The 27440-nt window shown below is 40.6% G+C and overlaps 1 protein-coding gene across 2 annotated transcripts in view; it reads right to left on the reverse strand.

Annotated features, from left to right (window-relative positions):
* LOC126183430 (calpain-A-like) overlaps window positions 1-27440 on the reverse strand; it is a 237547-nt gene that overhangs the window by 143566 nt on the left and 66541 nt on the right. For both annotated transcript variants that reach the window (XM_049925418.1, XM_049925408.1), the window contains exon 3: window positions 15591-15660. In XM_049925418.1, coding sequence (XP_049781375.1) covers window positions 15591-15660 — 70 coding nt within the window. The remainder of the gene's footprint in view (window positions 1-15590; window positions 15661-27440) is intronic.

Here is a 27440-nt window from a genome sequence, read left to right on the forward strand (position 1 = left end):
ATTCTTTTTATTTATGTCACACACCCTGATATTGAACATCAGCAGATGAGCATCTATCTGTGTCCTCAAGCCAACTAAGCATCATTATTTGAGATGCCATCAGCTATGAGATATACACTATAATCCTGCACTCTTGATGCTGTTGCTAAAATTCTCAGTGGAATTGCTGCTGGTTCTCATAACTGTAGTTGCATATTGTATGATGGGAGCTACATTATATGAAAAGGCATGTGACTCAAGTACAGCTTCAGAATAAGGATTTAAATTAAAATCTTCACTTACTCTGTGTACAGTCTAATGACTTAATTATATGACAAGGTGTTTCATAAAAATTCGAAAATTACTAATTCGAGTCCTGTGTATTCTGACTATTACTATTAAGTTTCCATAAATTCTACTTCCACAGTATAAGCTTAAAATGCTGATCACAAGAGAACTAACAAGATTCAGTGTTTTTGTATTTACATCATTCTTAATGAAGTAGCTTCTCCTTTCTTCAAACTTGACCCACAGTAGCTGAATGCTAATTTACATTCATCCATATTACATTGTGCTGGCTGACTACATTGCACCCACACTGCAGCTCTGCAGGTGGACTGGTGTGAGGGGAGTGTTAGGTGGAATGGGTTAGGGAATAAAGGAGGTAGAGGGTGGGAGGGAGGGTTGGGGAAGGGTGGCTAATGGCTAGGGAGGAGAGACAGCAAATGCATGGATTATAGATGTGGGAGGGAGAGGTAGTGATGTATAGTATAGGAAAGCCACAGTAATTTGCACAGAAAGCTCATGCAATGCATGATGATATAGAGGGTTGGATTGAGAGGAAGAGACAGAACAGGAAAAGGGAGACTACAAGTAATAGGGTGTGGGTGCAAGATAATTTAAGTTGGTCATGGAACAGGGTGGAGGTGGGTGTGGAGCTGTGGGGCTAGTGATGATTGGTGCCAGAAGGATTATGGGATCAGAGGATTTATTCCACGGAAAACTCTCAGCTATGTATCGCTATGGGAGGAAGGATCCAAATTACTGAGGGTGTGAAGCAGGGACAGCAGTCAAGCTCATTGTGCTCCACAGTGTGTTTCACAACTGGGCGGTCAACTCTGCTTTGGCAGTGGACAATCACTCACATGGACAACTGGTTGGTTGTCAAACCAGGTAAAATGCTATGCAGAAATTGCAGAAAAGATTATATGTGACCCTATCTCAGGTGTGATAAGATAAGAGTGTGTCAGGACTGGAGTGGGATATGCTGGATGGGGTGTGTTGGACAAGTCTTCTTGCATCTGGATCTTCCATAGGTGCAGGACACAATGGGAAGGGTTGGAAGTGGGTGCAGCCTAGGGATAAACTAGGATAATGTGTAGATTGTGAGGGTGACAGGATAACAGTTTGGTAAATATGGGAAGCACTGTGGGTAGGATATAGCAGAGGTGCTGAGTCACAGATAGGCACAACAAAAAGACTGTCACACAATAAGTTTTTGGCCAACATGGCCTTTAACAAAAAATAGGCAACAGACATACACACACTCATGCAGAAACAACACACACACACATGATCACAGTCTCTTGCAACTGAAGCCAGGCAACAAACATCAGTGCACGATGGGAAAGGCAACTGGGTGCGGTAAGGAAGAGGCTGGGGTGGGGAGGGGGATGGATAGCAGGGTAAGGGTGGGGGACAGTAAAGTGCTGCTGTGATAGCATGTAGGGATTAGGCGGGGAGAGGGTACGGAAGGTAGGTGTGGTCAGACCTTAAGTTGGAGTCCTGGCCTCAGCCTTCTTTAGTCATTGTCCCTACCCATCTAGCTCCTTCCCTGTTCCCATTCTAGCACTGTGCAGCCCTCTACTCCAGCAACCAATCCAGTCTTTTTACTTCTCTCCTTTTCCACTATCTCCATCCCACCCTCTCTCCCCCAACCTCTGTCTAACCTTCCAGCTGCACATAGCTGCCCTACATCCTCTCTTCACCTTGTCCCTGCATGCTCCCATACAAGCACTTTACCATCCCCCGCCCTTACTCTGCTATCCCTTGCCCTCCCCACCCCAGCCTCTTCCTTACCCCCACCCAGTTGCCTTTCCCATCATGTGCTGTTGTTCGTAGTCTGGCTTCAGCTGCCAGAGACTGTGGTCTTCTGTGTGTGTGTTGCATTTGCATGACTATGTGTGTGTGTGTGTGTGTGTGTGTGTGTGTGTGTGTGTGTGTGTGTGTGTGTGTGTGTGTGTGTGTATTTTTGTTGTGCCTATCTGTGAATCAGCATTTCCACTATATGGTGAGTAGCAACTATCCTTTCCATAATGTTGTTATATTCCACCACTGATTTTCCATTATTAGCTTGTTTATGTGTATTTTGATGACTAATCTGTGTCTTCCATCTGCCTATCTCCTTCCCTACTCTCACTCAATCCCCACACTCACCTTGTATCCCACCAGCATGTCTGTATAGTAATCTTCCCTTCTCTACTTCTTTTATAATTTATTAGCACAGTCTCCCAGTCTCCCAATGGCACATCTAATTGTCCAACATCCTGTTCCTACCACATAACTACCCAAATTCCCACAGGCATCACTACCATCTTCCCTCTATCCTACTGATTCTCCCCTTCCCACAGTATGCCTCTTCTGCACCACCTCCCCCCTACCCTAATATCTCTCCCCTTCCCGCAGTATGCCTCTTCTGTATCACCACTGCTCACCCCAGCACAGATCGCTTCATGCTGCAGGTACAGTCATAGTCTGATCTAAGTGCCCAGAGATGACAGTGGCACTGTGTGTGTGAGTTGTACCTCTGTGAGTATGGGTAGGTTTTGTTTTGCCTATGGTTGATGGTGGTATAGGTCCAGTATCTAAATAATATTCAGCAATCTTCTTTACTCTGCTTGACTGCTACTCAATTTTCCATTGTTATGTGTGTGTGTTCTTCAATGTACTGATGTAGGCCTGTAGTTCTTCACATTTTCGCTGCTCCCATTCACATGGATTACGGCAATTACAACATTGTTCCATTTGTGACTATTGTCTTCTTACACAAACATTATGTGAATAACTATGCAAGTTTTGCTATCACCACCTCTCCCCTTAATTTTATGATTTGTACCATTATCCCATCATTTCCAATAGTTTTTCTTGTTTTGAGGGGGCTAAACAGCTTTTTATTGTATTGTATTTATTGGTCCAGTAAATCTTACATGTACAGTACAGCACATCAGATATTGGACAGGTCTAAGTATATCTTACAATTAAAACACTTTAGAAACTAGAAAATTATGTTCACAAAATTTTACAGCACTTCATATACTGGGCAAGTCAATGTGTAAGTTATAATTAAACCACATTAGGAACTTGAAGTTTACAACTGAATACATGTATAAGCCAATATTAACGATTACAGTATTTGCATGATCCTCACTTAAGCTCTAAGGATTTTTGAGGAACTCTTCTACACTATGAATTGACATGTACACTAGAGAATTACATTCACAGAATTTTACTTCATATACTGGGCAAGTCGGTATACAACTTATACTTGAACCCCATTAAAAACTTGAGAATTACATCTGAATGTATTTATAGGCCAGTATTAATGGTTACAGTATTTGCATAATCATCACTTAGACTCTTGAGGATTTTGGAGGAACTCTTCCACGCTATAAAAGCAATGTGTCAACAGATATTCTTTTAATGCTGCTTTAAAATTTTTTACATCAGTCTTTACTTTAATTTCTCTTGGCAATTTATTGTAGATAATTTTTCCATGGTGTAATGTTCCTTTTTGGCACAAACTGGTTTTTGTATGGAGTACATGAAAGTCAGTTTTCTGTCTTGTATTATGATGATAAACATTTTCATTTTTTGGGGAGGATACTAGGTTTTGTTATTGTATATTTCTTTATAACCATTGCACTTTCAAATAGGGAAATACATGGAAGGGGAAGAATCCCCATCCTTTTAAATAATGGTCTACATGGTTTGTTCCTTTTTATTCCAGCCATGATTCTCACTATTATTTTTTGCATCCTGAAGAGTTTTAGGCAGGATGGCGAGTTACCCCAGAAAGTGATCCCATATTTTAGAACAGAATGTATATTAGAATAGTAAACTGTCGTTAGGCAGTCCTTATGACAGCAGTTTTCTAGCACTCTCATTAAATAACACATGGTACTTAGCTTCTTTAATATGTTGTCAATGTGAGTTTCCCATCTAAGATTATCCTGTAGCCAGACCCCCAGAAATTTTGTATTAGGCACACTTGCAATATCTGTGTCTGACATCTGAATTCTTATATCCTCTTCAGTGTTTCTCTTGACATTATGAAAATTTAATGCTACTGTTTTATTTTTATTTATTATTAGTTTGTTTTGGTTGAACCAGTTTACAACATTTGTTGATGCCTCAGACAGTCTTGTCTGTAGTATCTCTGCAGTCTTCCAACTGACTAATATGCTTGTGTCATCTGCAAACTGGATAGTGCTATGGTACTGGTTGGTTGATGTTAGGTCATTTATATATATCAAAAATAGGGTGGGCCCAGTACCGAGCCCTGCGGTACTCCATATTTTACTGCTTTTGATTGTATCTCTCGAATGCACTCATTCTCACAGTACCTTATCTGAATTGTTATTTTATTGGGCACACTGCATTTATTCTTAAATGTCTTTTTTATTATCTCTGGTTCATCTTAACAGTGTTATCCAACATTGTGTGGTTCAAAATGGTTCTGAGCACTATGGGACTTAACATCTGTGGTCATCAGTCCCCTAGAACTTAGAACTACTTAAACCTAACTAACCTAAGGACATCACACACATCCCTGCCCGAGGCAGGATTCGAACCTGCAACCGTAGCGGTCACACGGTTCCAGTCCAACATTGTGACTGATATGATATGATATCCACCCAACATAAGTAATGCCCCAGATATATGATATTTTCAAACTGGGGAAAAAATTGATAGTGGCAACACCTCCCCCCCCCCCCTCCAGCTTTTGAGGTAGGACATAAAAAATTTAAAAAATATTCGATTTTTCAAAATTATGTTCATTTTGTAGCACACATCTTTCCGACTTTTGCTTTCTGTTTACCCTGTTTCTAAAATTTCATCTGCTTTCACGACTTTCCCGAAAGATTTTTTTTTTCCTTTCATCATTTTTTTCATATCATATAGATGGCCCACTCATTATCTCTTATTAATGATTTTCATATGAATTTTTCTAATTTTTCCAAATTTTTCCTTGCTTTTCTTCTGTTTTTCTCTCTTTTCCACCCCCTGCTTATTTATTTTTTGCCACTCCCATGATTTCTAACTCTTCAAACTGTCCTTTCTTGCCATGATGAATCCCATCTCATATTACATTTGTTCTTTTCAAAAACATGCCTTTGCACTATCAAACCTAAGGTCGCACTTTCTGTTTGTTGAAACCTGCTTGTCCCTTGGCCCTTGGAGTTACTCCAAAAGGCTTAACACTGAAAGTCCCTATTTATGGATGCAATCCTGCACTACACCAGGCTCTTTTACAGTTTCAAATACAGCAATCTCTTGCTTTTACCTTGCTAATCTGTCACCTATATGCCTCATCTGCAAATTTCCACTCTACCAGACTTCTCTCCTTCAACAAAATTCTGCCCTTCATGTTTCCTTGAATGGAATCATATGCCAATCCAACATCAAACTGCAACAATATGCCAGACTTCACCTCAAAAAGCTATCCCACCATTTCATATACTACCTGAACAATGGCATTTCGCTTCATGTCCCTCTGCAGCTCCCTACACAGCCACACCACCAACAACCACTCCTCTCCTACAAACCAAGCTTGACCAACCTCCTTAACATCCCACAGCCTTCACCATTGGCTCCCACACCAAGAATAACCCATAATCTCAAGAACCAGTCACAACAGCACAGTGCCCTTAACCTCTCATGTAAAGGACCTACTTTCCTTCACACGTAATAGCCATTGGAAATATCACTTTGCAACCCAATCCCAAAATCTTTCCAACAGCAAACTTGATACTGAACCCTGCCTTGAACAGTTCAGACCATGATCCATCTTGATCCACCACCACTACCTCAAAATCATCCCTTACAAGTCTTCCAAGAACTCCTCACATCCAGCATTGCTTCACAACCCTTTCTCAGGTCCCTATAGCATGACCCTAATCTGTCCTGTGAAGAACTCCAGGCTCTAAATTCCCTAAAAGCTGATGACTCAGTCACAATCCTCCCAGCAGACAAAGGATCTACCACTGTAGTACTTGACCAAAAGGAGTATGTAAGTGAAGGTCTATACCAGCTGTCTTGACATCTCTACATACAGTGTCTGCCATCAAGATCCCATTTCTGTGATTCAAACTGACCTGCAGTCCCTCCTCAGACCCCTCACAAGGACTAAGATCTGAATCCATAGAACTTCTCATCCCCCACCTCCCCCCCCCCCCCCCCCCACACACCTTTTACGTTCTTATTAAGATCCATAAACCCAATCATCCTGGCTATCCTATAGTTGCTGGCTTCATAGCACCCACCAAAATTATATCTGTCTTAGTTGATCAACAGCTGCAAGCCATAGTACAAAGACTCCCCTCCTACATCAGAGATACCAACCATTTCCTAGATTGTCTGAAATCCATACCTGTCTCACTCTCACCACACATCTTGCTTGTCACAACTGATGCCACCTTCCTCTATACCAACATCCCCCACATACATGGTCTGTCTGCTGCTGAACATTTCCTCAGTCAATGACCATCTAATTCCAAACCTATGAAATCCTTCCCACTCACCTTAATCAACTTTATACTTGCCAACAACTACATCACCTTTGAGAGGCAGACATACAAACAGATCAGGGTACAGCAATGGGAATCAGGATTGCTATACCAACCTTTTCATGGGTCATTTGGAGGGGGCTTTCCTGGGATCTGTAAATCTTCAGCCCCTGGTTTGGTTTAGATACATTGATGATATCTTTACCATATTGACTCACGGTGAGGCTGATGAGCTAAAATTCCTAGAATCTCTGAATACTTTCTCCCAATTAAATTTCACATGGTCCTATTCCGACTCCCATGCTACTTTTCTCGATATTGATCTCATCCACACGAAAGGCCAGCTACACACTTCTGTCCACATTAAACCTACCAACAAGCAACAGTACTTACATTCTGACAGTTGCCATTCTTTCCATGTCAAACGTTCCCTCCCATATACCCTTGGCATCGAAAGGCAAACGTATTTGTTTGGCTGCAGTCTTTACAGCAATATACTACCATTCTCATCTCAGCCTTTTCTTTCACTGCACATAATTACCACACCAGCCTAGTTAAAAAGCAGATTTCCCAGGCCATCACATCCTATCCTGCTACTGCTGACCCCTCCACAAAACAGCTTTAGAGCACACCATTGGTGACTCAGTATTATCCTGGTCTGGAATGTATTAATCAGCTACTTCAGCAGGGCCACGACTTCCTAAAATAATGCCCTGAAATGAAATCCATTCAGTAGGAAATTTTACCCTCCACACTTAGAATAGCTTTCTGTCGCCGTCCCAATCTCCGCAATATTCTTATCAGGCCCTATGCTCCTTCTGCACCCATCTCCCTACCCTATGGCTCCTACCACTATGACCTTCCCAGCTGCAAGACTTGCCCTATGCACTCTTCTACTGCCACCTATAATAAGCCCTGTAACTGGCAAAACATATACTATTAAAGGTAGAGCCATCTGCGAAATGACATATGTAAAATATCAGTTATTATGTAAACACAGTTTGGCTTTCTACATTGGCATGACTACCACCAAATTATCAATTAGGATGAATGGGCATAGGCAGAGGGTGTATACTAGCAACTGCCAATATCCTGTTGCACGGCATGCTCGACAACATGAAATTCGTGACCTCGGCACCTGTTTCACCACATGCGCCATCTGGAGTCTTTCCTACACACCAGTTTCTCAGAACTGTACAGGTGGGAACTAGCACTACAACATGTCCTTGGTTCTCACCACACACCTGGCCTTAAGCTATGTTAATTTCCTCCATCTCAGCATTTATTAACTGTAACTACTCTTTGCTTTACTCTGTTTTAGTTTTGTACATCTTTCATTGTCTTTCCCATCTAGTTTTCACCGCCCCCTTCCAGGGTGTATATGTGGACAAGGAAAAAAATTCCCAGATTTCTCCCGGATTTCCCAGTTAAAAATACACTTTCTCCCAGGTGGAAACATAGTTTTTCCCTGTATATTTTCTCTTGGAACTGTATAACTTATCAATCCTTTCAATGGTTATGATTTTATAAATGGACGTAGAATTTCCTGGCACTTTAGAAAATGAAACACCTTTTGGAAAGATGTTTGATGTGCAGTAAAATGTATACTGCATATTTTCATATTACGAAAGTATAAATTCGAACTCCACCAAACACCGCATGTTACTTTCCCAAGCATTGAAATCGAGATTGCGATGCGTATTTGTAAGCCAGTCATAGCTCATGACACGTGATCTCACCAGCCAATGACAATGGATATTCAGAGCTTCGGACATGTGGTGTAGTCAGCCAATAGCAATATCACTGTTAAGTAGTGCAAACACACAAATAGGAAAAGTTAATGGTTTAAATTAATATATATATATATATAATGTTACTACAAGAAAAACAAAGCTTTCACATATAATATTGGTCTCTAAGGCCAATACGCTGCAAGAGAAGCTAAGCTTATAATGTTGGTCTTTTATGCATGTATTACATTTTAAGATATATCACACAAATGTGCCAGTAAAATTTTTTAATAACGACATAAAAGTGTGATCTTCTGGGCTATAAATTCTTCTAAGTGGCTTGTCATCAAAGAGCTGATTTTTAAATGAGTCCCAGATTCCCAGTGAAGTAGGCATCGGCCTGATATTAAGCTTTTCAATGTGGTTTTGGGACGTAAATTTCCTTGGGTACCAGTACTTTGTTATCTCATGTCTGGTTCTTTGTTATGGCATAATGCCATATGTGCTAGAAGATGAAAACATACACTTGAAATGCACCGAACAGTTGAAACTAGCCAATAGTTTGAAATTAAACCCTTTTTTTTTCAAATATATTGACTGCCTCAGCGGAAAAGATTAATAAAAGAAAATTTCTTCAGCAAACCGATAAAAATAACTTCATTGTTCTGCATGACAATTAATGCTTGACTGTCAGAAAGGTGGAAATAAAATAAAATCTGAAACTAATAACGTATTTTAGCCTTCTGTAATGATGTGAATACATTTTAATTCACATCATAGCTCCCAGCCAAAGAAAGCAATTTTGTTTTCATTTGACGTGAGTGCAGTAGATAAAGAGGAAACAGCAAAATCACTAAATGTAAACACGGCTCACTTGGAGACTACCCGCTTCCCTATAATAACTCAGACTGCTCTGGGCATCGGACCCTTATCTACAATATTTCCGAACCGGGGCAATAGTAGATAGTGGCGTCCCTCGAGCGTTTGGGATAGGACGCCAAAAATTTTTAAAAAAATCAAATTTTCAAAAATACGTTCATTTTGTAGCGCACATCTTTCTGAAGACTCTGATACATAAAACATACGTGTCCGAGCAGTTGTAAGACATGTTATCTGATCTTAAGTGTGCCAAAGTGCAGCACCACACCTCTTCACACAGCAATCTTCTATCCCACGTCACTGTATTGCGGTCTGTGGAATTGAAATGTGTATATTTTGTACTGGATGCCATCAAACTATATTCAGGACAGCGGAAATTAAAATGGCCTATGGTGCCTCTCCTGCTTCCAGTCAGCCGGTTTGACATCCTGCCCCTCTTTTTCCTTTCTTTTTTTTTTTAAAAAAAAAAAACTCCTCAGAAAATTTCCACTCTTTATTCCCTATTAGCTAACAACTTGCTGATTTGTGTGACATAAAATTAAGTATAGGATACATAAAGCCAGTAAAGAGAAGAGACAAGCAAGACAGTACACATTTCTTCAATCCTTAGCTCCTAGAATTTTTTTCTCTCTAATCTTGCTACAGCTTTACATGGCATGCTTTCCTTCCTGCGAAGACAAGCAAGAGAGTACACATTTCTTCAATCCTTCAATCCTTGTCCCGAGTCGTAGACACTCGGCCTTCCCATCTCTGACACCTACAATGCACTTAGCTTTTCACTCTTATTAACCTATGCATAATGTTTAGGCAGCAAAATTTGTCTGTGTATTACCCTGTCTTCCACCTTTAAGCTTTCAGGTTTTCAAATCCTGTCGAATGCAGTCCCCAGCAAACAGTCTTTCCTTCTCATCCTATATGGTAAGTCTCCCTTGACCCTTGGTTCTGAGTGATTTTTTGAAAATCTACCCATTTTCCTAGAACTCTCCATTCCTTTTCCTTCACCCTTCTTCCTTCCCCTTCAACCCTTCTGCCTGAAGAAGGAGCCACTGTCTCCGAAAACTTGCCAATTACAACAGTCTTTTGCGTGTGTGTTCTGCCACCACTTGGTGAGTAGATTTTTTATCTCTCCAATTAAATAATTTCTGAAGAGTTTGATATATAAAGAATATATGTTTGAGGCAATTTAATACATGTTATTTGGTCTTAAGTGTGCCAAAGAGCAGCGACACACTTCTTCACGCAGAATTATTCTATTGCATGTCACTGTACTTCACACTGTGGAATTCAAATGTGTATATTTTGTAATGGAATCCATCAAACCTATATTCAGGACAGTGGAAATTATAAGGTCATGCAATGCCTCTCCTGCTCCCAGTCAGCTGGTGTGACATCCTACCTCCATCAAAAACATTCACAGTTAATACTGCTTGGGATTATTTGTGACCAGGAGAATAAGAACTCTTCAGAAAGTTTATGCTCTGTATTGCCTATTAACTAACAACTTTGAAATGGGTCTTTCTAATATTGCAGCAATTGTAACACACACCAAATAAGCAACGCTGTTTTGGCACAAATGGTCATTGTTATGTACTTCATTTACGTAAATAACATGACAGAATATAATTCTTGATGTATCAATATAAAATGCCTGGCCTTCTACAAGCAAAAAGTTTTATGTTAGGAAATAGTTCCACATTTCATTCATATGCTCCAGTTTCTCAAGCATGAGATCAAAAAGTAGTAGCACGAAATTTTTATATAAATTTGCAATCGTCATATTGTTTCATATAATTTGTGTGACGTCCCCATTTCTTCTCCTTCCTCATTCTAACAAATAATCTTGCCAACACTAATTCTGTAACTATTCCTACCATTGTCAAATCTTATTCTCTGGTTAATTTCACTAACCCTGCCAGAATCACTGGTTCAGTTATCCCACATTTATTCTCCGGTTAGGCATTATTACATGTTCATACAATGTGTTTTCCTAGCTATTCCAAGAACAGAACTTCAGCAGCTGCTAACCAGGGGCTATAGAACTGGCCCTTAGTACTGTAGCATTCTGGCAAAAACTCTCTGTCAAAATTTCATTTTTTTGGATACACTGAGAAGATAATATGTTATCTTTCTTACCCATTACTTGTGTTTGTTGTTTAATTCTACTCTGGGAGTCTGAATCTATGGATTTTGCTAATAATTATAACAATGCTGATCATTCAAACACCCAATCAACCACATAAACAAACAGCCAGTAGCATTCCCCTGTTCATGTTTATTCAGCTCAGCTTGTATAGCCCCATTGGGAAAGTTTTTATTTCTAGATGTGACAGGGATTGCCCTGTTGTTTGTTTGTTTTTCTCCTTTGAGCACATCACATCACACAAGGAAGGCTAGTGGAATATGTCTACATGTAGACACGTCCAGAGCACCAGGTAGAAGGACTGGTGGTGCACGTAAACACATTCAGAGCACACAGGGACAGGTACAAAGGCACTCACATTAACACGTCCAGAGCAGTTAAAGGGTTAACTGTTCGAGCAGTTCAGTAGTATGCTTCTTCTAGTTCAAGTTTTCATCAATATTTACACCCAAAAATATACTGACTACTCCTCATGTGCTGCATCAATTGTTGATAAGACTGTATTTGTTACACAGAACTGAATATAGCGTTTTTACTGAAAATTTTGAGAGAGTCCATTTTCAGAGAACCACTTAGTAAATCTCTGAAAAACATCATTAATAATTTCTTCTGTTACTTTCTCTCTAATGGAATTTATTATGACAGCAATATCTACAAAAAGTACCAATTGTGCTTGGTGAATGGTAAGTGGAAGGTAATCCACACATATAAGGAATAGGAGTGGACTCAATATTGAACCTTGTGGGACTCGTTCTCTGATGTGTTACCAGCCACTTACATTTTCTCTTCTTTTAAAAGTGTTTGAACTATTCAGTGAAACTTACTGCATTCTTTTTGTTAGGTATGATTTACACCATCAGTTTAATGAAAGCTAAGTTTTTCTAAAAGAGTAACATGAGCTATTCAATCAAATGCCTTGGAAAGACCACACACACACACACACACACACACACACACACACACACACACAATAGACTGCCATTTTATTGTTTGACAATTGTAATAGTTGCTGAGATAATGTATAAATGACATTCTCAGTCGAATAAACCTTCTGGAATCCAAACTGTGATGTGCTAAGTAAATTGTTTCTAATTAAATGTGGAATTACTCCTAAGTACACTTCATTTTCGAATATTTTGAAACAAGACATCAGCAAGGAAACTGGACAATAACTACTTAACTTTTTCTTGTCTTCTTCTTTATAAAGAAGTTTAAAAATGTCAGTGTCTGCAAATATTTTCTACGCCAGTGATGCATTACATATATCACTAAGGATATTACTTATTATGTTAGAAAAATTCTTAAGAATTCTGTTTGTAATTTCATCAACACCACAGAAACTTTTGTTTCTGAAAATCATTATTTTATTACGTTCAGACAATATTTGTGAAACAGGGTCAAGCAGAAGAAATGCACGGTTTTACTAAATTGTTAAGGCTTTTGTGGCCATTTGTTGATAAACTGCCTATTGGCTTCTGTCTCGGGTTCTTTGGCCGACATTCATCTAATGATTTTACTGACATTTTGCCACACGAGTGGGTGGTATTGTCAAAGCATCACCACCAGCAATGGAGGGTGAAGGTTTGACAATGACAGCCACTCATGCTGGCAAAACGTCAGTAAAATCTTTAGATGAACGCTGGCCGAAGAACCCGAGACAGAGGCAAATAGACAGTTTTTCATGGTTTTACTATTGAAAAACTGAAACCTGGTTTTATTTTTTAAAAAGTCTTGCATTCAATAATAGCACTTTTATTGCAGTTTTGAAATTTACATATATCAATTATGTTTGGGAAATAATGTTGTTGAGATGACGTTTTTACTACCGGACACAAATTTGGATTATACCCTGAAAGTTACCCACATCTCTCTCCAAAATTTCATTCAGCACGGCTTCTATTTCCTGACGAATGGAAATCTTGAGGTAATTGATTGTGCATGGCTTGCTCATGTACACTCATGATTTCAAGTAGCCACACAAAAATAAGTCACAGATCAATAGACTGGGTGAGCCTGGGGCCCAAGGAACATCAGCATATCATGAAATTACATGTTCTGGTAAAACTTGTCAAACCACATCCATGTTCCGCACTCTTCAAAAACTTAAGGTCCAATCATCCCTATGTTGGAGATACCACACCACACTGTTACTTTTGAGCTGTGGAGAGGTTTTTGATGTAGTCCGTGTGGGTTGTCCAACATCCAGTACTAACAGTATTGTCCATTACCATAACCATCCAGATGAAAATGTGCTCCATCACTCTTGAGTACTGGGCATCTACATCTTTCATAAGAATAGCATCCATTATGCCAACCAAGTGAGGTGGTGCAGTGGTGAGCACACTGGACTTGCATCTTCAAAGACAACAGCTGAAGCCCACATCCAGCCATCCAGATTTAAGTTTTCCATGATTTCCCTACATCACTCCAGACAAATGCAAGGATGGTTCCATTGAAAGGGTACACCTGATTTCCTTCCCCACCCCTGATACAATCCAAGCTTGTGCTCTGTCACTAATAGCCTTGACGTTGATCGTATGTTAAAACCAATCTTCCTTCCATAAGACACAAAATTCCCTGCACTAGACAATCATTATTTTCTGTGGGTATAATTTGATGACGATGATGATGATGATGATGTTTGGGTTGCAGGGCACTTAATTGCCCAGTTATCAGTGCCCGTACAAATTACCAACATTTGCTCAGTCCAAACTCGCTAATTTCATGAATGATGATTAAATAATGAGGACAACACAAACAACCAGTCATCTCAAGGCAGGTGAAAACTCCTGACCTCGCTGGGAATCGAACCCAAGACCCCGTGCTCAGGAAGCGAGAACACGACTGAGAGACCACGAGCTGCGAACAGTATAATTTGAGTGAGACTGTCATGTAAGATGCAGTGAAGTGGATGACTTGACATACCCTGTGATACAGCCTGTCACCTAGCAGATAGTTTCATACTAGCAAGGACTGCCATTTCACTCTGTATATGTTTTTAGGAGTTCAGACTCAATGGGAAGAGCAGCTGTTTCTTTGTCTTCACAGATCCAGTACTTTTAATGCTGCAACCCATTGGAGTATAGTGGTTTGATCTGTCACTGGAGCTTGACATCCTACAGAAAAGGCGTTGAAGAGTGACCACAGAGTCACTGTTTCTAAAAAACTGTTTGATCACAATCACATGATGCAGTACATTCCAATCCTCCATGAAACTGAAACTGCATTGTCTGGACTTTCTCCCAATGGTCACTCAACGTCAATACCCCCACTCATCACCGAGTACTAGCAGTTTAAAAAACATTTCTCCTGTCCACACCCTAATTCCTGTTGCTTAAAGTTACATGGATCGATATTTTTAATATATTCTTTTGCTACTTCATTTAATCCTTTTTTTGCTGCTACATGGAAAGTGATTGATAAAAATATTTGCAACTTGTGAATTATCAGTCACAGCACTGACATTCAGTTTAATTATGACAGTATTTTGTGTTCTGTCTCATAGTTCACAATATCCTATATAGTTTAAATCTTATTATCAGAATTATTAATTTCTGTAATGAATGTGTATTTATCGACTTTTAATGACTTTTCTTAAAATATAACAGTATTTTTTTTTGTAGAATACAAGCAATGTCAGATCATGACTTGTTCTGGCCTTTGTATAAATTCCCCTTTCCCTTTCACATTATATTTTATTCCCTTTCATTACCCATGACTTACTTCCTTTTCGATGGACTGTGTGAACAATTGTTTAGAAAAATTAATTTTAAATATTGATACAAATTTACTGTGGAACACATGGAATTTCACATGACCATTTCTTACTGTATGTATTTTGTCCTGTACCACCTCTTTTAGCTTATTCTTAAAACATTGTATCCTGGTATCAATAATAAGCCTCACTGCTTTGTATGAACATCACAGAGTTGTAAGGTTTTACGTAGTTCATTTCCCTTTTTCTCTTTCAATATGCAAATAGCTTATAACAGGAAATCAGTAGTATTGATACAAAGTATCCTCTACCATGCACTGTAAAGTGGATATATATACTCATGGATTTACAAGCTATCTTACCTAATTCCCCTTGTTTCACGTCAAATCGAGATGCTCCTTCCACAAACAATCTTGGTAGTGACACTATTTCCTGGAAAAAATATTGAACTTTTCAAAACTGTTCTTCATTCTGGTAACATAATTTTGATGTAGTAATACTGACTACACTGAGGAAGTATTAGGAAGAACACAGACACACAAACAAAGAGCTGAGCTTTAGATTTCAAATTGCCATCTTTCTCTGCACACACACACACACACACACACACACACACACACACACACACATACAGAGAGAGAGACACAGAGAGAGAGAGAGAGAGAGAGAGAGAGAACTATATTTTATCTGGTAGGAATTAATTCTTGGCTACATGATCTGAGTAATTCTGAGGGAGATGCATTCAGAAAAACAGTTGTTTATAGAAATAATGATAACTTATGAGTATAGTCATTCACCAAATATTTAAAGGATTAATTAACAAAATAAATACAATTGCTATTTGTTGTTGCATGTCCAATGCATTATACTGTGTAAATCTTGAAGAAGAAAGAGCTTTGATATAAAGAATGGTTAAATAAATAATTAATAAAAATAACACAGTGCATTGTATGAAATTATTAAATTACTTGAAGCAAGAGAGAGCTGCATAAGTGAGGGATATCCTTATCTGCATTCCTAAAAGCTCTACTTTAGGTACACTACTGTTCCTCATATATTTCAGTAATAGGAAGAAATAGTCCTTTCTTCAGACGAATGATATTATAGTTACTCCTAAGAGATTTACAACAATACAAGAATATTATTTTTGAAAGAATTTTAAAATGGATCTAGTGTCACTGACGCAGCTTTGAACATAGACATGTTACTTTTCCCATTTTGTTCCATTTGTACCAGCTATGTGAATGCCCCCCCCCCCCCCCCACCCATGAACCATGGACCTTGCCGTTGGTGGGGAGGCTTGCGTGCCTCAGTGATACAGATGGCCGTACCGTAGGTGCAACCACAACGGAGGGGTATCTGTTGAGAGGCCAGACAAATGTGTGGTTCCTGAAGAGGGGCAGCAGCCTTTTCAGTAGGTGCAGGGGCAACAGTCTGGATGATTGACTGATCTGGCCTTGTAACATTAACCAAAACGGCCTTGCTGTGCTGGTACTGCGAACGGCTGAAAGCAAGGGGAAACTACAGCCGTAATTTTTCCCGAGGACATGCAGCTCTACTGTATGATTAAATGATGATGGCGTCCTCTTGGGTAAAATATTCCGGAGGTAAAATAGTCCCCCATTCGGATCTCCGGGCGGGGACTACTCAAGAGGCCGTCGTTATCAGGAGAAAGAAAACTTGCGTTCTACGGATCGGAGCGTGGAATGTCAGATCACTTAATCGGGCAGGTAGGTTAGAAAATTTAAAAAGGGAGATGGATAGGTTAAAGTTAGATATAGTGGGAATTAGTGAAGTTCGGTGGCAGGAGGAACAAGACTTTTGGTCAGGTGATTACAGGGTTATAAATACAAAATCAAATAGGGGTAATGCAGGAGTAGGTTTAATAATGAATAAAAAAATAGGAGTGCGGGTTAGCTACTACAAACAGCATAGTGAACGCATTATTGTGGCCAAGATAGACACAAAGCCCATGCCTACTACAGTAGTACAAGTTTATATGCCAACTAGCTCTGCAGATGATGAAGAAATAGATGAAATGTATGACGAGATAAAAGAAATTATTCAGGTAGTGAAGGGAAACGAGAATTTAATAGTCATGGGTGACTGGAATTCGTCAGTAGGAAAAGGGAGAGAAGGAAACATAGTAGGTGAATATGGATTGGGGGGAAGGAATGAAAGAGGAAGCCGCCTTGTAGAATTTTGCACAGAGCATAACTTAATCATAGCTAACACTTGGTTCAAGAATCATGAAAGGAGGCTGTATACATGGAAGAAGCCTGGAGATACTGACAGGTTTCAGATAGATTATATAATGGTAAGACAGAGATTTAGGAACCAGGTTTTAAATTGTAAGACATTTCCTGGGGCAGATGTAGATTCTGACCACAATCTATTGGTTATGAACTGCAGATTGAAACTGAAGAAACTGCAAAAAAGGGGGAATTTAAGGAGATGGGACCTGAATAAACTGAAAGAACCAGAGGTTGTAGAGAGTTTCAGGGAGAGCATTAAGGAACAATTGACAGGAATGGGGGAAAGAAATACAGTAGAAGAAGAATGGGTAGCTCTGAGGGATGAAGTGGTGAAGGCAGCAGACGATCAAGTAGGTAAAAAGACGCGAGCTAATAGAAATCCTTGGGTAACAGAAGAAATATTGAATTTAATTGATGAAAGGAGAAAATATAAAAATGCAGTAAATGAAGCAGGCAAAAAGGAATACAAACGTCTCAAAAATGAAATCGACAGGAAGTGCAAAATGGCTAAGCAGGGATGGCTAGAGGACAAATGTAAGGATGTAGAGGCTTGTCTCACTAGGGGTAAGATAGATACTGCCTACAGGAAAATTAAAGAGACCTTTGGAGAGAAGAGAACCACTTGTACGAATATCAAGAGCTCAGATGGCAACCCAGTTCTAAGCAAAGAAGGGAAAGCAGAAAGGTGGAAGGAGTATATAGAGGGTTTATACAAGGGCGATGTACTTGAGGACAATATTATGGAAATGGAAGAGGATGTAGATGAAGATGAAATGGGAGATAAGATACTGCGTGAAGAGTTTGACAGAGAACTGAAAGACCTGAGTCAAAACAAGGCCCCGGGAGTAGACAACATTCCATTAGAACTACTGATGGCCTCGGGAGAGCTTGTCATGACAAAACTCTACCATCTGGTGAGCACGATGTATGAGACAGGCGAAATACCCTCAGACTTTAAGAAGAATATAATAATTCCAATCCAAAGAAAGCAGGTATTGACAGATGTGAAAGTTACCGAACTATCAGTTTAATAAGTCACAGCTGCAAAATACTAACGCGAATTCTTTACAGACGAATGGAAAAACTGGTAGAAGCCGACCTCGGGGAAGATCAGTTTGGATTCCGTAGAAATGTTGGAACACGTGAGGCAATACTGACCTTACGACTTATCTTGGAAGAAAGATTAAGAAAAGGCAAACCTACGTTTCTAGCATTTGTAGACTTAGAGAAAGCTTTTGACAATGTTGACTGGAATACTCTCTTCCAAATTCTGAAGGTGGCAGGGGTAAAATACAGGGAGCGAAAGGCTATTTACAATTTGTACAGAAACCAGATGGCAGTTATAAGAGTCGAGGGGCATGAAAGGGAAGCAGTGGTTGGGAAGGGAGTAAGACAGGGTTGTAGCCTCTCCCCGATGTTATTCAATCTGTATATTGAGCAGGCAGTAAAGGAAACAAAAGAAAAATTCGGAGTAGGTATTAAAATTCATGGAGAAGAAGTAAAAACTTTGAGGTTCGCCGATGACATTGTAATTCTGTCAGAGACAGCAAAGGACTTGGAAGAGCAGTTGAACTGAATGGACAGTGTCTTGAAAGGAGGATATAAGATGAACATCAACAAAAGCAAAACGAGGATAATGGAATGTAGTCAAATTAAGTCGGGTGATGCTGAGGGAATTAGATTAGGAAATGAGACACTAAAAGTAGTAAAGGAGTTTTGCTATTTAGGGAGTAAAATAACCGATGATGGTCGAAGTAGAGAGGATATAAAAGGTAGACTGGCAATGGCAAGGAAAGCGTTTCTCAAGAAGAGAAATTTGTTAACATCGAATATAGATTTAGGTGTCAGGAAGTCGTTTCTGAAAGTATTTGTATGGAGTGTAGCCATGTATGGAAGTGAGACATGGACGATAACTAGTTTGGACAAGAAGAGAATAGAAGCTTTCGAAATGTGGTGCTACAGAAGAATGCTGAAGATAAGGTGGGTAGATCACGTAACTAATGAGGAGGTATTGTATAGGATTGGGGAGAAGAGAAGTTTGTGGCACAACTTGACTAGAAGAAGGGATCGGTTGGTAGGACATGTTCTGAGGCATCGAGGGATCACAAATTTAGCATTGGAGGGCAGCGTGGAGGGTAAAAATCGTAGAGGGAGACCAAGAGATCAATACACTAAGCAGATTCAGAAGGATGTAGGTTGCAGTAGGTACTGGGAGATGAAGAAGCTTGCACAGGATAGAGTAGCATGGAGAGCTGCATCAAACCAGTCTCAGGACTGAAGACCACAACAACAACATGTGAAGCATCAACTGTAATCATGTTGTTCATTTAATTAAATAATAAGGCTTGTTTAATAGAAAACTTCACAGTTTAACTGCACAATTTTAACATTTTACCATCAATGGGCACAACTGTAAATGTTAAGTTAACAAACATGGTGAAATATAAATTTTTGGACGTTCATAGACTGATAATTCAATTGACACAACTATCCTAGCTTTTGGAACTATTAGTTCCTTCCTCAGAGAGAAAAAGAGTGATCATTTGGGGAGGTTAGAAAGGGCAGAGCACTCAGACCCCAGAATGAGGGGGACTCATCTTTGTTGGAGACCAGGGAAGACAAAAATGAAGCAGGAAATATCAAGGAGAGTAGGAAGTAGAACATAGTTCATTGATAAGCAGTGTTCAAGCTTGAGTTCAGAGATGATGATGACTGAGTGACAAGTCTGAATGGATTAAGAAGAAGAGAAATGAAATGAATAGTGCAATTAAAGACTAGGAGAAAAAAAAAAGGTGGAGGAAAACCAAAGAGAGAGAGGGTAGAGGGAAATGAACATGAAAAAGTAAAAAAAAAGCCATGAATAAAAAAGTAAATAAGACATAATAAATAAAAAAGTACTAATGATAAGGAAGAGCTAAGAACAATGAAAAATGTGGGGGTGGGGGGGGGGGGGGGAGATTATATGACAACAGTAGCTAAGTACAGGAAAATACTGCAATAAGAGGATATGCTGAAGGGCAATTTCCCATCTCTGGAATTCAGGGAAATAAGTATCGGGTGCGAGGATCCCAATAGCTCATTTGATGTAGTACACACTCAGACCTCTTGAGTCACAATGTAGAATGTGTAGTTCCAGCTCAAGTATTGTCTCAATGCCAGCTGGATGTACGCAAGCAGAGGTGGGTAGGAGAGGGAAGAGTGGTAACGCGTAAGCAGTCAGGGAGCTAGGCACCCGTGGGCAGGAGTGGGCAAATGGGTTGCATGTGCTGCATCAGTCAACACCTCGAACACGACATTACCAGCAACTAAGTTGATCATTACTAAGCAAATATGATTGCAACAAGGTGTGTTTTAACAGAATAATTTAATCTAAGAAAAAATTACAAACATTTTATCAGATTTGTGGAATCTGACATTTCTTTGTATTCATAAGTGATAAAATGTTTTCTGTCATGTTGCTGCAAGACACAGAAAACTCACCAGTATTGGATGAAGAAGCCCTGACTTCCCTACAGTTTTAATAAAATGTTTTCTGTCATGTTGCTGCAAGACACAGAAAACTCACCAGTATTGGATCATGAAGCCCTGACTTCCCTACAGTTTTATCTCATGACAGAATAAATTGGTCACAACAAAATGTTGACCCATAGGCTTAAAGTCAGCTGCATTTCTGTGTAGCCAGGAAACCTCTTCTACATGAACACCACAAGACCATTGGAAGGAAAAAAAAAAAAAAAATTATGCTGTCGTAAGACCCATCCTTTAGCAGAGTGCCATTTTATAAATCAGCCACTTCTAATTGCATTAAAAAAGTTATGGTATATGTTACAACTGAAAATGGATTGATAAATAATTTCAGTTCATCTTCTAGATTCTGCAAGTCTCGAATAGCCAATGAAGTTGCGCAATATTTTGTTAATACACTGCAAAATGTGTCAGGAGGTAACTATAGCAATGGAGGATATCCAAAAATTTATTTTGACTATTTTTGATTTATTTTAGTTTTCTTAAACCAAACTGCCTTTAAAATGCATGCCGCTCATCAAAATGTATTAATTTTACTGTACATATTAAAAATTACTATATCCTTCCCTTGAGGTGTTGCATTTAAGCTATTTCAATGAGTCATCAATCAGTGATAAAGGTTGTGTACATGTGACAGAATAAGGCATAAATAGTAGGTACTCTACTGCCTCCATTTGCCTACTGAGTGAGCCCCATCGGGAGGATTGGTGCAATCATCTGCAGAGTACAAGTAGCAGATGGGTAGCCCAGGGTGGGCAATTCTTCTGTGTCCATTCATGCGTATTTTAAAGTTGTTACTAAACTGGCTGAGCCCCCTCCCCCCAATTTTCATTATAACTATTATTTTTTATTTATTATGTTTTATTTACTTATTTTTTGTTGATTTTTACTTTTTCATGATAATTCTCCTGCCACCATCCTCCTTTTCTCTCTGTTTTTGTATGTTTCCCCATCTCTGGCCAGTGCTTGGTGTTATGGTAGTCTCAGTCTTTCCTATGGGCATCCAGGGTCCACTTGTGAGCCAGCTGCCTTTCTTCTTCGGTCTTGCTTATGAGATGTTTCATGTAGTCATCCTGAGTACTGACTGGTTGTCAGTGCAGTATACCCACTGTTGTTTCAGCCTCACAACTATGGAGCAAAAAGAATAGCATGAAGCTTCCACCATCTTGCTTCGCTGTGTTGTATGAAAATGTTCAACATGGAGAGCATATCTGGCAGCATGTTATTAATGCATTCTGTAATATCATTCATCTGTGGATAGTAGGCAGTTGTCATTCTGTGGGTGATGCCACAACTTGAAGTTACCTCTGATACTCCTCTTGACTAGAAAACTTTTACATGATCAGAAGTCATCACATGGGATGCTCTGCACTTCAAAATAATATGTTCTACAAGGAAATCTGCAATTTCTGGAGTTTTGACAGTTGACACAGGTTTGTTAGCAACATATCAGGTGAAATTGTCAGCGCAGACTATTGTCCATTGAGTCCCTATTGTTGGCTCTGGGTATCCCCCAAGAAGTTAATTTCAATTTGGGGGAATGGCACTGCTGGGGTTGATACAAGATTTCCCAGAGGTAATTGCAGGATGTACTTCTGTCACTGGCATTAGAAGTGCAGTGTCTAATGGACTGATAGAGATATGACCAGTGTTCCCTGCACCTGATTCTGTTAAGTGTCTTCACAAATCCCAGGTGACCAGATATTTGAGTGTCATGGAAATATTTCAGGATCACTGGCTGCATTTGAGATGAGATGATGAGCATCCATTTCTGCCCCATCGGATCATAGTTCCCTTATAAATTGTTCTGTTTGTTACTCGGTATTCTCCTTTGATCGGCTCCTCATTCTCCAAGGCTTCTGTGATTTTGAGCAATGCTTTATCTTCCCTCTCTTTAGCAGCAATGTCATTTAATGCAGCAGTGACTGAGATTTTGTTCCCACAGCTGTGTTCTGACAAAGGATTTCTTGAAAGGTGGTTATCATCCTTGTGTTTGTATTGATTATTGCACACCTTGTTACAATGTACTACTGATGCCTCAGTGTGCTTTTGACCAATTGATCCAACAGATCATCCAGGGTAGTCTGTCAGCATAGAATATAGTGATCTGTCACAATGGTAAATGGTCTGTCACAACAAAACAGCTGGAATTTGCTGATAGTCCAAACAACTGCAATGCACTATTTCTTGGTTGTGAGGTACTTCTTCTTGGAGAATATTCTGGAAGCATAAGCCGTCCCTTTTCAACACCTTCCTGAACATTTACTAGAACTGGTACTATCCCAAAACTGCTAGCACTGAGATGAAGTTCTGCCTCAGTATTCTCATCATACAATGCTAAAATTGGAAAGGACGTTAGCTTCTCCTTAAGAACAAGGATAACTCTTTCTTGCACCTCATTGCATGAAAGTTTGACACCTCCCTGTACTACATCTTATGACGGATATTTCTTCATACACGAGTCCTTTATGAATCGCCCTTAGTACAAGCACATTCCGAACAAACTTCCCACATCACAAATGTGCTGAGGAGCAGGAAAATCAGTCTGTGTTCTTATTTTTTCTGCATCAAGACAGACTCCACTGCTATTTATTCAGACAGAGACCTACTGTCTGAGCTCACTTCAGCATGGTTGTCAATTGGCTTAGATGTTTTTCAAATGTTTTTGAACAAATAATAATGTCATCCAGATAGCAAAGGTGTTGAAGCACCCAGCATCATGGTGTGGGGAGCAATCTCCTACTCCTGGAAATGGAAAAAAGAACACATTGACACCGGTGTGTCAGACCCACCATACTTGCTCCGGACACTGCGAGAGGGCTGTACAAGCAATGATCACACGCACGGCACAGCGGACACACCAGGAACCGCGGTGTTGGCCGTCGAATGGCGCTAGCTGCGCAGCATTTGTGCACCGCCGCCGTCAGTGTCAGCCAGTTTGCCGTGGCATACGGAGCTCCATCGCAGTCTTTAACACTGGTAGCATGCCGCGACAGCGTGGACGTGAACCGTATGTGCAGTTGACGGACTTTGAGCGAGGGCGTATAGTGGGCATGCGGGAGGCCGGGTGGACGTACCGCCGAATTGCTCAACACGTGGTGCGTGAGGTCTCCACAGTACATCGATGTTGTCGCCAGTGGTCGGCGGAAGGTGCATGTGCCCGTCGACCTGGGACCGGACCGCAGCGACGCACGGATGCACGCCAAGACCGTAGGATCCTACACAGTGCCGTAGGGGACCGCACCGCCACTTCCCAGCAAATTAGGGACACTGTTGCTCCTGGGGTATCAGCGAGGACCATTCGCAACCGTCTCCATGAAGCTGGGCTACGGTCCCACACACTGTTAGTCTGTCTTCCACTCACGCCCCAACATCGTGCAGCCCGACTCCAGTGGTGTCGCGACAGGCGTGAATGGAGGGACGAATGGAGACGTGTCATCTTCAGCGATGAGAGTTGCTTCTGCCTTGGTGCCAATGATGGTCGTATGCGTGTTTGGCGCCGTGCAGGTGAGCGCCACAATCAGGACTGCATATGACCGAGGCACACAGGGCCAACACCCGGCATCATGGTGTGGGGAGCGATCTCCTACACTTGCCGTACACCACTGGTGATCGTCGGGAGGACACTGAATAGTGCACGGTACATCCAAACCGTCATCGAAGCCATCGTTCTACCATTCCTAGACCGGCAAGGGAACTTGCTGTTCCAACAGGACAATGCACGTCCGCATGTATCGCGTGCCACCCAACGTGCTCTAGAAGGTGTAAGTCAACTACCCTGGCCAGCAAGATCTCCGGATCTGTCCCCCATTGAGCATGTTTGGGACCGGGTGAAGCGTCGTCTCACGCGGTCTGCACATCCAGCACGAACGCTGGTCCAACTGAGGCGCCAGGTGGAAATGGCATGGCAAGCCGTTCCACAGGACTACATCCAGCATCTCTACGATCGTCTCCATGGGAGAATAGCAGCCTGCATTGCTGCGAAAGGTGGATATACACTGTACTAGTGCCGACATTGTGCATGCTCTGTTGCCTGTGTCTATGTGCCTGTGGTTCTGTCAGTGTGATCATGTGATGTATCTGACCCCAGGAATATGTCAATAAAGTTTCCCCTTCCTGGGACAATGAATTCACGGTGTTCTTATTTCAATTTCCAGGAGTGTACATTTGAAGATTGCTAAAGTATTACATAGCAAAAATGGCGTAACTCTGAACCCGTAGAGGCCATCAAGATTTACGGAAGCAGTTTTTTCCTGGTTAGCCACGTAGACTGTCCGGATGTCCATAGTTGAGAAGTTCTCTGCTCCTTTCAACCAGTCCAGGGTGCCACCAATGCACAGCAGTGGATAGACATTTTTCTTCATGATTTTGTTCAGTCATCTGTAGTCAATGAAGAAACACTGTATGCCACCCTTCTTCCTTACAAGGACCATCTGAGAGGACCAATGACTCTCTGAAGGTTCAATGATGCCACCTTGCAGCATTTTCTCCACTTCCTCCCAGATTATCTGTTGTTCAAATGGTAATACTATGTGAGTCCTGGCTAGTTGGTGGGTTATCCCCAATGTCGATAAGGTGTTCTATCATGGAGCCTTGATCTGCCTTTTCTTCACTCTGGATTTGAGAGCACCTGGAAAGTGACACAGAATGACTATACTTGCCAATGCTGTTCCTTTGTCAAGTATAATCCTATTGGCAATTTGGCAGTATCTTCCTACCCCAGTTATTCTTGCAATACACATATCTACAGGGCTATTACAAATGATTGAAGCGATTTCATAAATTCACTGTAGCTCCATTCATTGACATATGGTCACGACACACTACAGATACGTAGAAAAAAATCATAAAGTTTTGTTCGGCTAAAGCCGCACTTCAGGTTTCTGCCGCTAGAGTGCTCGAGAGCGCAGTGAGACAAAATGGCGACAGGAGCTGAGGAAGCGTATGTCGTGCTTGAAATGCACTCACATCAGTCTGTCTAACAGTGCAACGACACTTCAGGATGAAGTTCAACAAAGATCCACCAACTGCTAACTCCATTCGGCGATGGTATGCACAGTTTAAAGCTTCTGGATGCCTCTGTAAGGGGAAATCAACGGGTCGGCCCGCAGTGAGCGAAGAAACGGTTGAACGCGTGCGGGCAAGTTTCCCGCGTAGCTCGCGGAAGTCAACGAATAAAGCAAGCAGGGAGCTAAGCATACCACAGCCGACGGTTTGGAAAATCTTACGGAAAACGCTAAAGCAGAAGCCTTACTGTTTCGAACTCATTGATGGGGACATGCTGCGCCGAGTGCGGGAGGAACTTGATTATCGGCTTGATGTCTGCCGAATCACTAAAGGGGCACATATCGAACATTTGTGAATGCCTAAAAAAACTTTTTGAGTCTTTGTATGTGTGTGCAAAGCATTGTGAAAATATCTCAAATAATAAAGTTATTGTAGAGCTGTGAAATCGCTTCAATCATTTGTAATAACCTTGTATTTTTGACCTTCATTACCATCACTTCCATATCAGAGAACATGGTATTTTATAAGTGGCAATGATCAGCATTTGATGTTAGAGAAGAAGTAGCCCTTGAGTCAGTTAGCACTTGGACTGATTGGTCATTGATTATGAACATCAGTGAGATTTCCTGTCGTCTTGGTAACTGTTGCCCGTGAAGGATTTTCATCTGTGGTGGCTTCACTTCCATAGATGGTCACCTTACTTGGTTTTCCTGAATTCAGTGGCTAGGCAAGTGGCTAGTGCCTCCGTACAGTAACAGGGAATGCCCACGGGGTGTTGGAGAATGACCTGGCTCAGGGTATGGTGATGGACTTCTGTCCACAGGTCAACCTGGCTCAGGGTATGGTGATAGACTTCTGCCCACATGTCAACTATAATTGTCTGCAGTTGATTGGCATCAATAGTATTGTTGTGACGATTGATGTCTTGTGGCATAATAGTCATCTTTCTCTGCAGAAGATCAAGTGATCTTGTCAGCTGTGGTACAGACCCTGTCTGGCCTGTACATCTTGGATGATATTAGTACATTGGATGTCATCTTATATCAGAACAAAATGTGCTTAGGTCCTCTCAACCATGTTGCACATTCCTCAGCACTGCACAAGAAATGATAGGCATGCATAAAATTTACACTCAGTTAGATGGGGCTTAATAGAAATGTTTACATTTCAAATACATTTGTACTAACTAGGACAATGATTCATACTAAAGTCAGTGAAGGATCATAAACACCCATTTGCTAATATCTTGCAAATGGCTCATATGCAAACCCATGTTTACTGGAATGTTTTTGGTTGTATTATCATATACTTCCACAGAAGTCAGTATTCACTTAATTGTGATCTAACCTGTACATATAATGACTATTTACACAGGTAAATATGTAATAAATCTCATATGACTCACAGGTTGGTGAAAATATTTAA

Source organism: Schistocerca cancellata, chromosome 1 (genome assembly GCF_023864275.1).
Source record: "Schistocerca cancellata isolate TAMUIC-IGC-003103 chromosome 1, iqSchCanc2.1, whole genome shotgun sequence".
Lineage (NCBI taxonomy): Eukaryota > Metazoa > Arthropoda > Insecta > Orthoptera > Acrididae > Schistocerca > Schistocerca cancellata.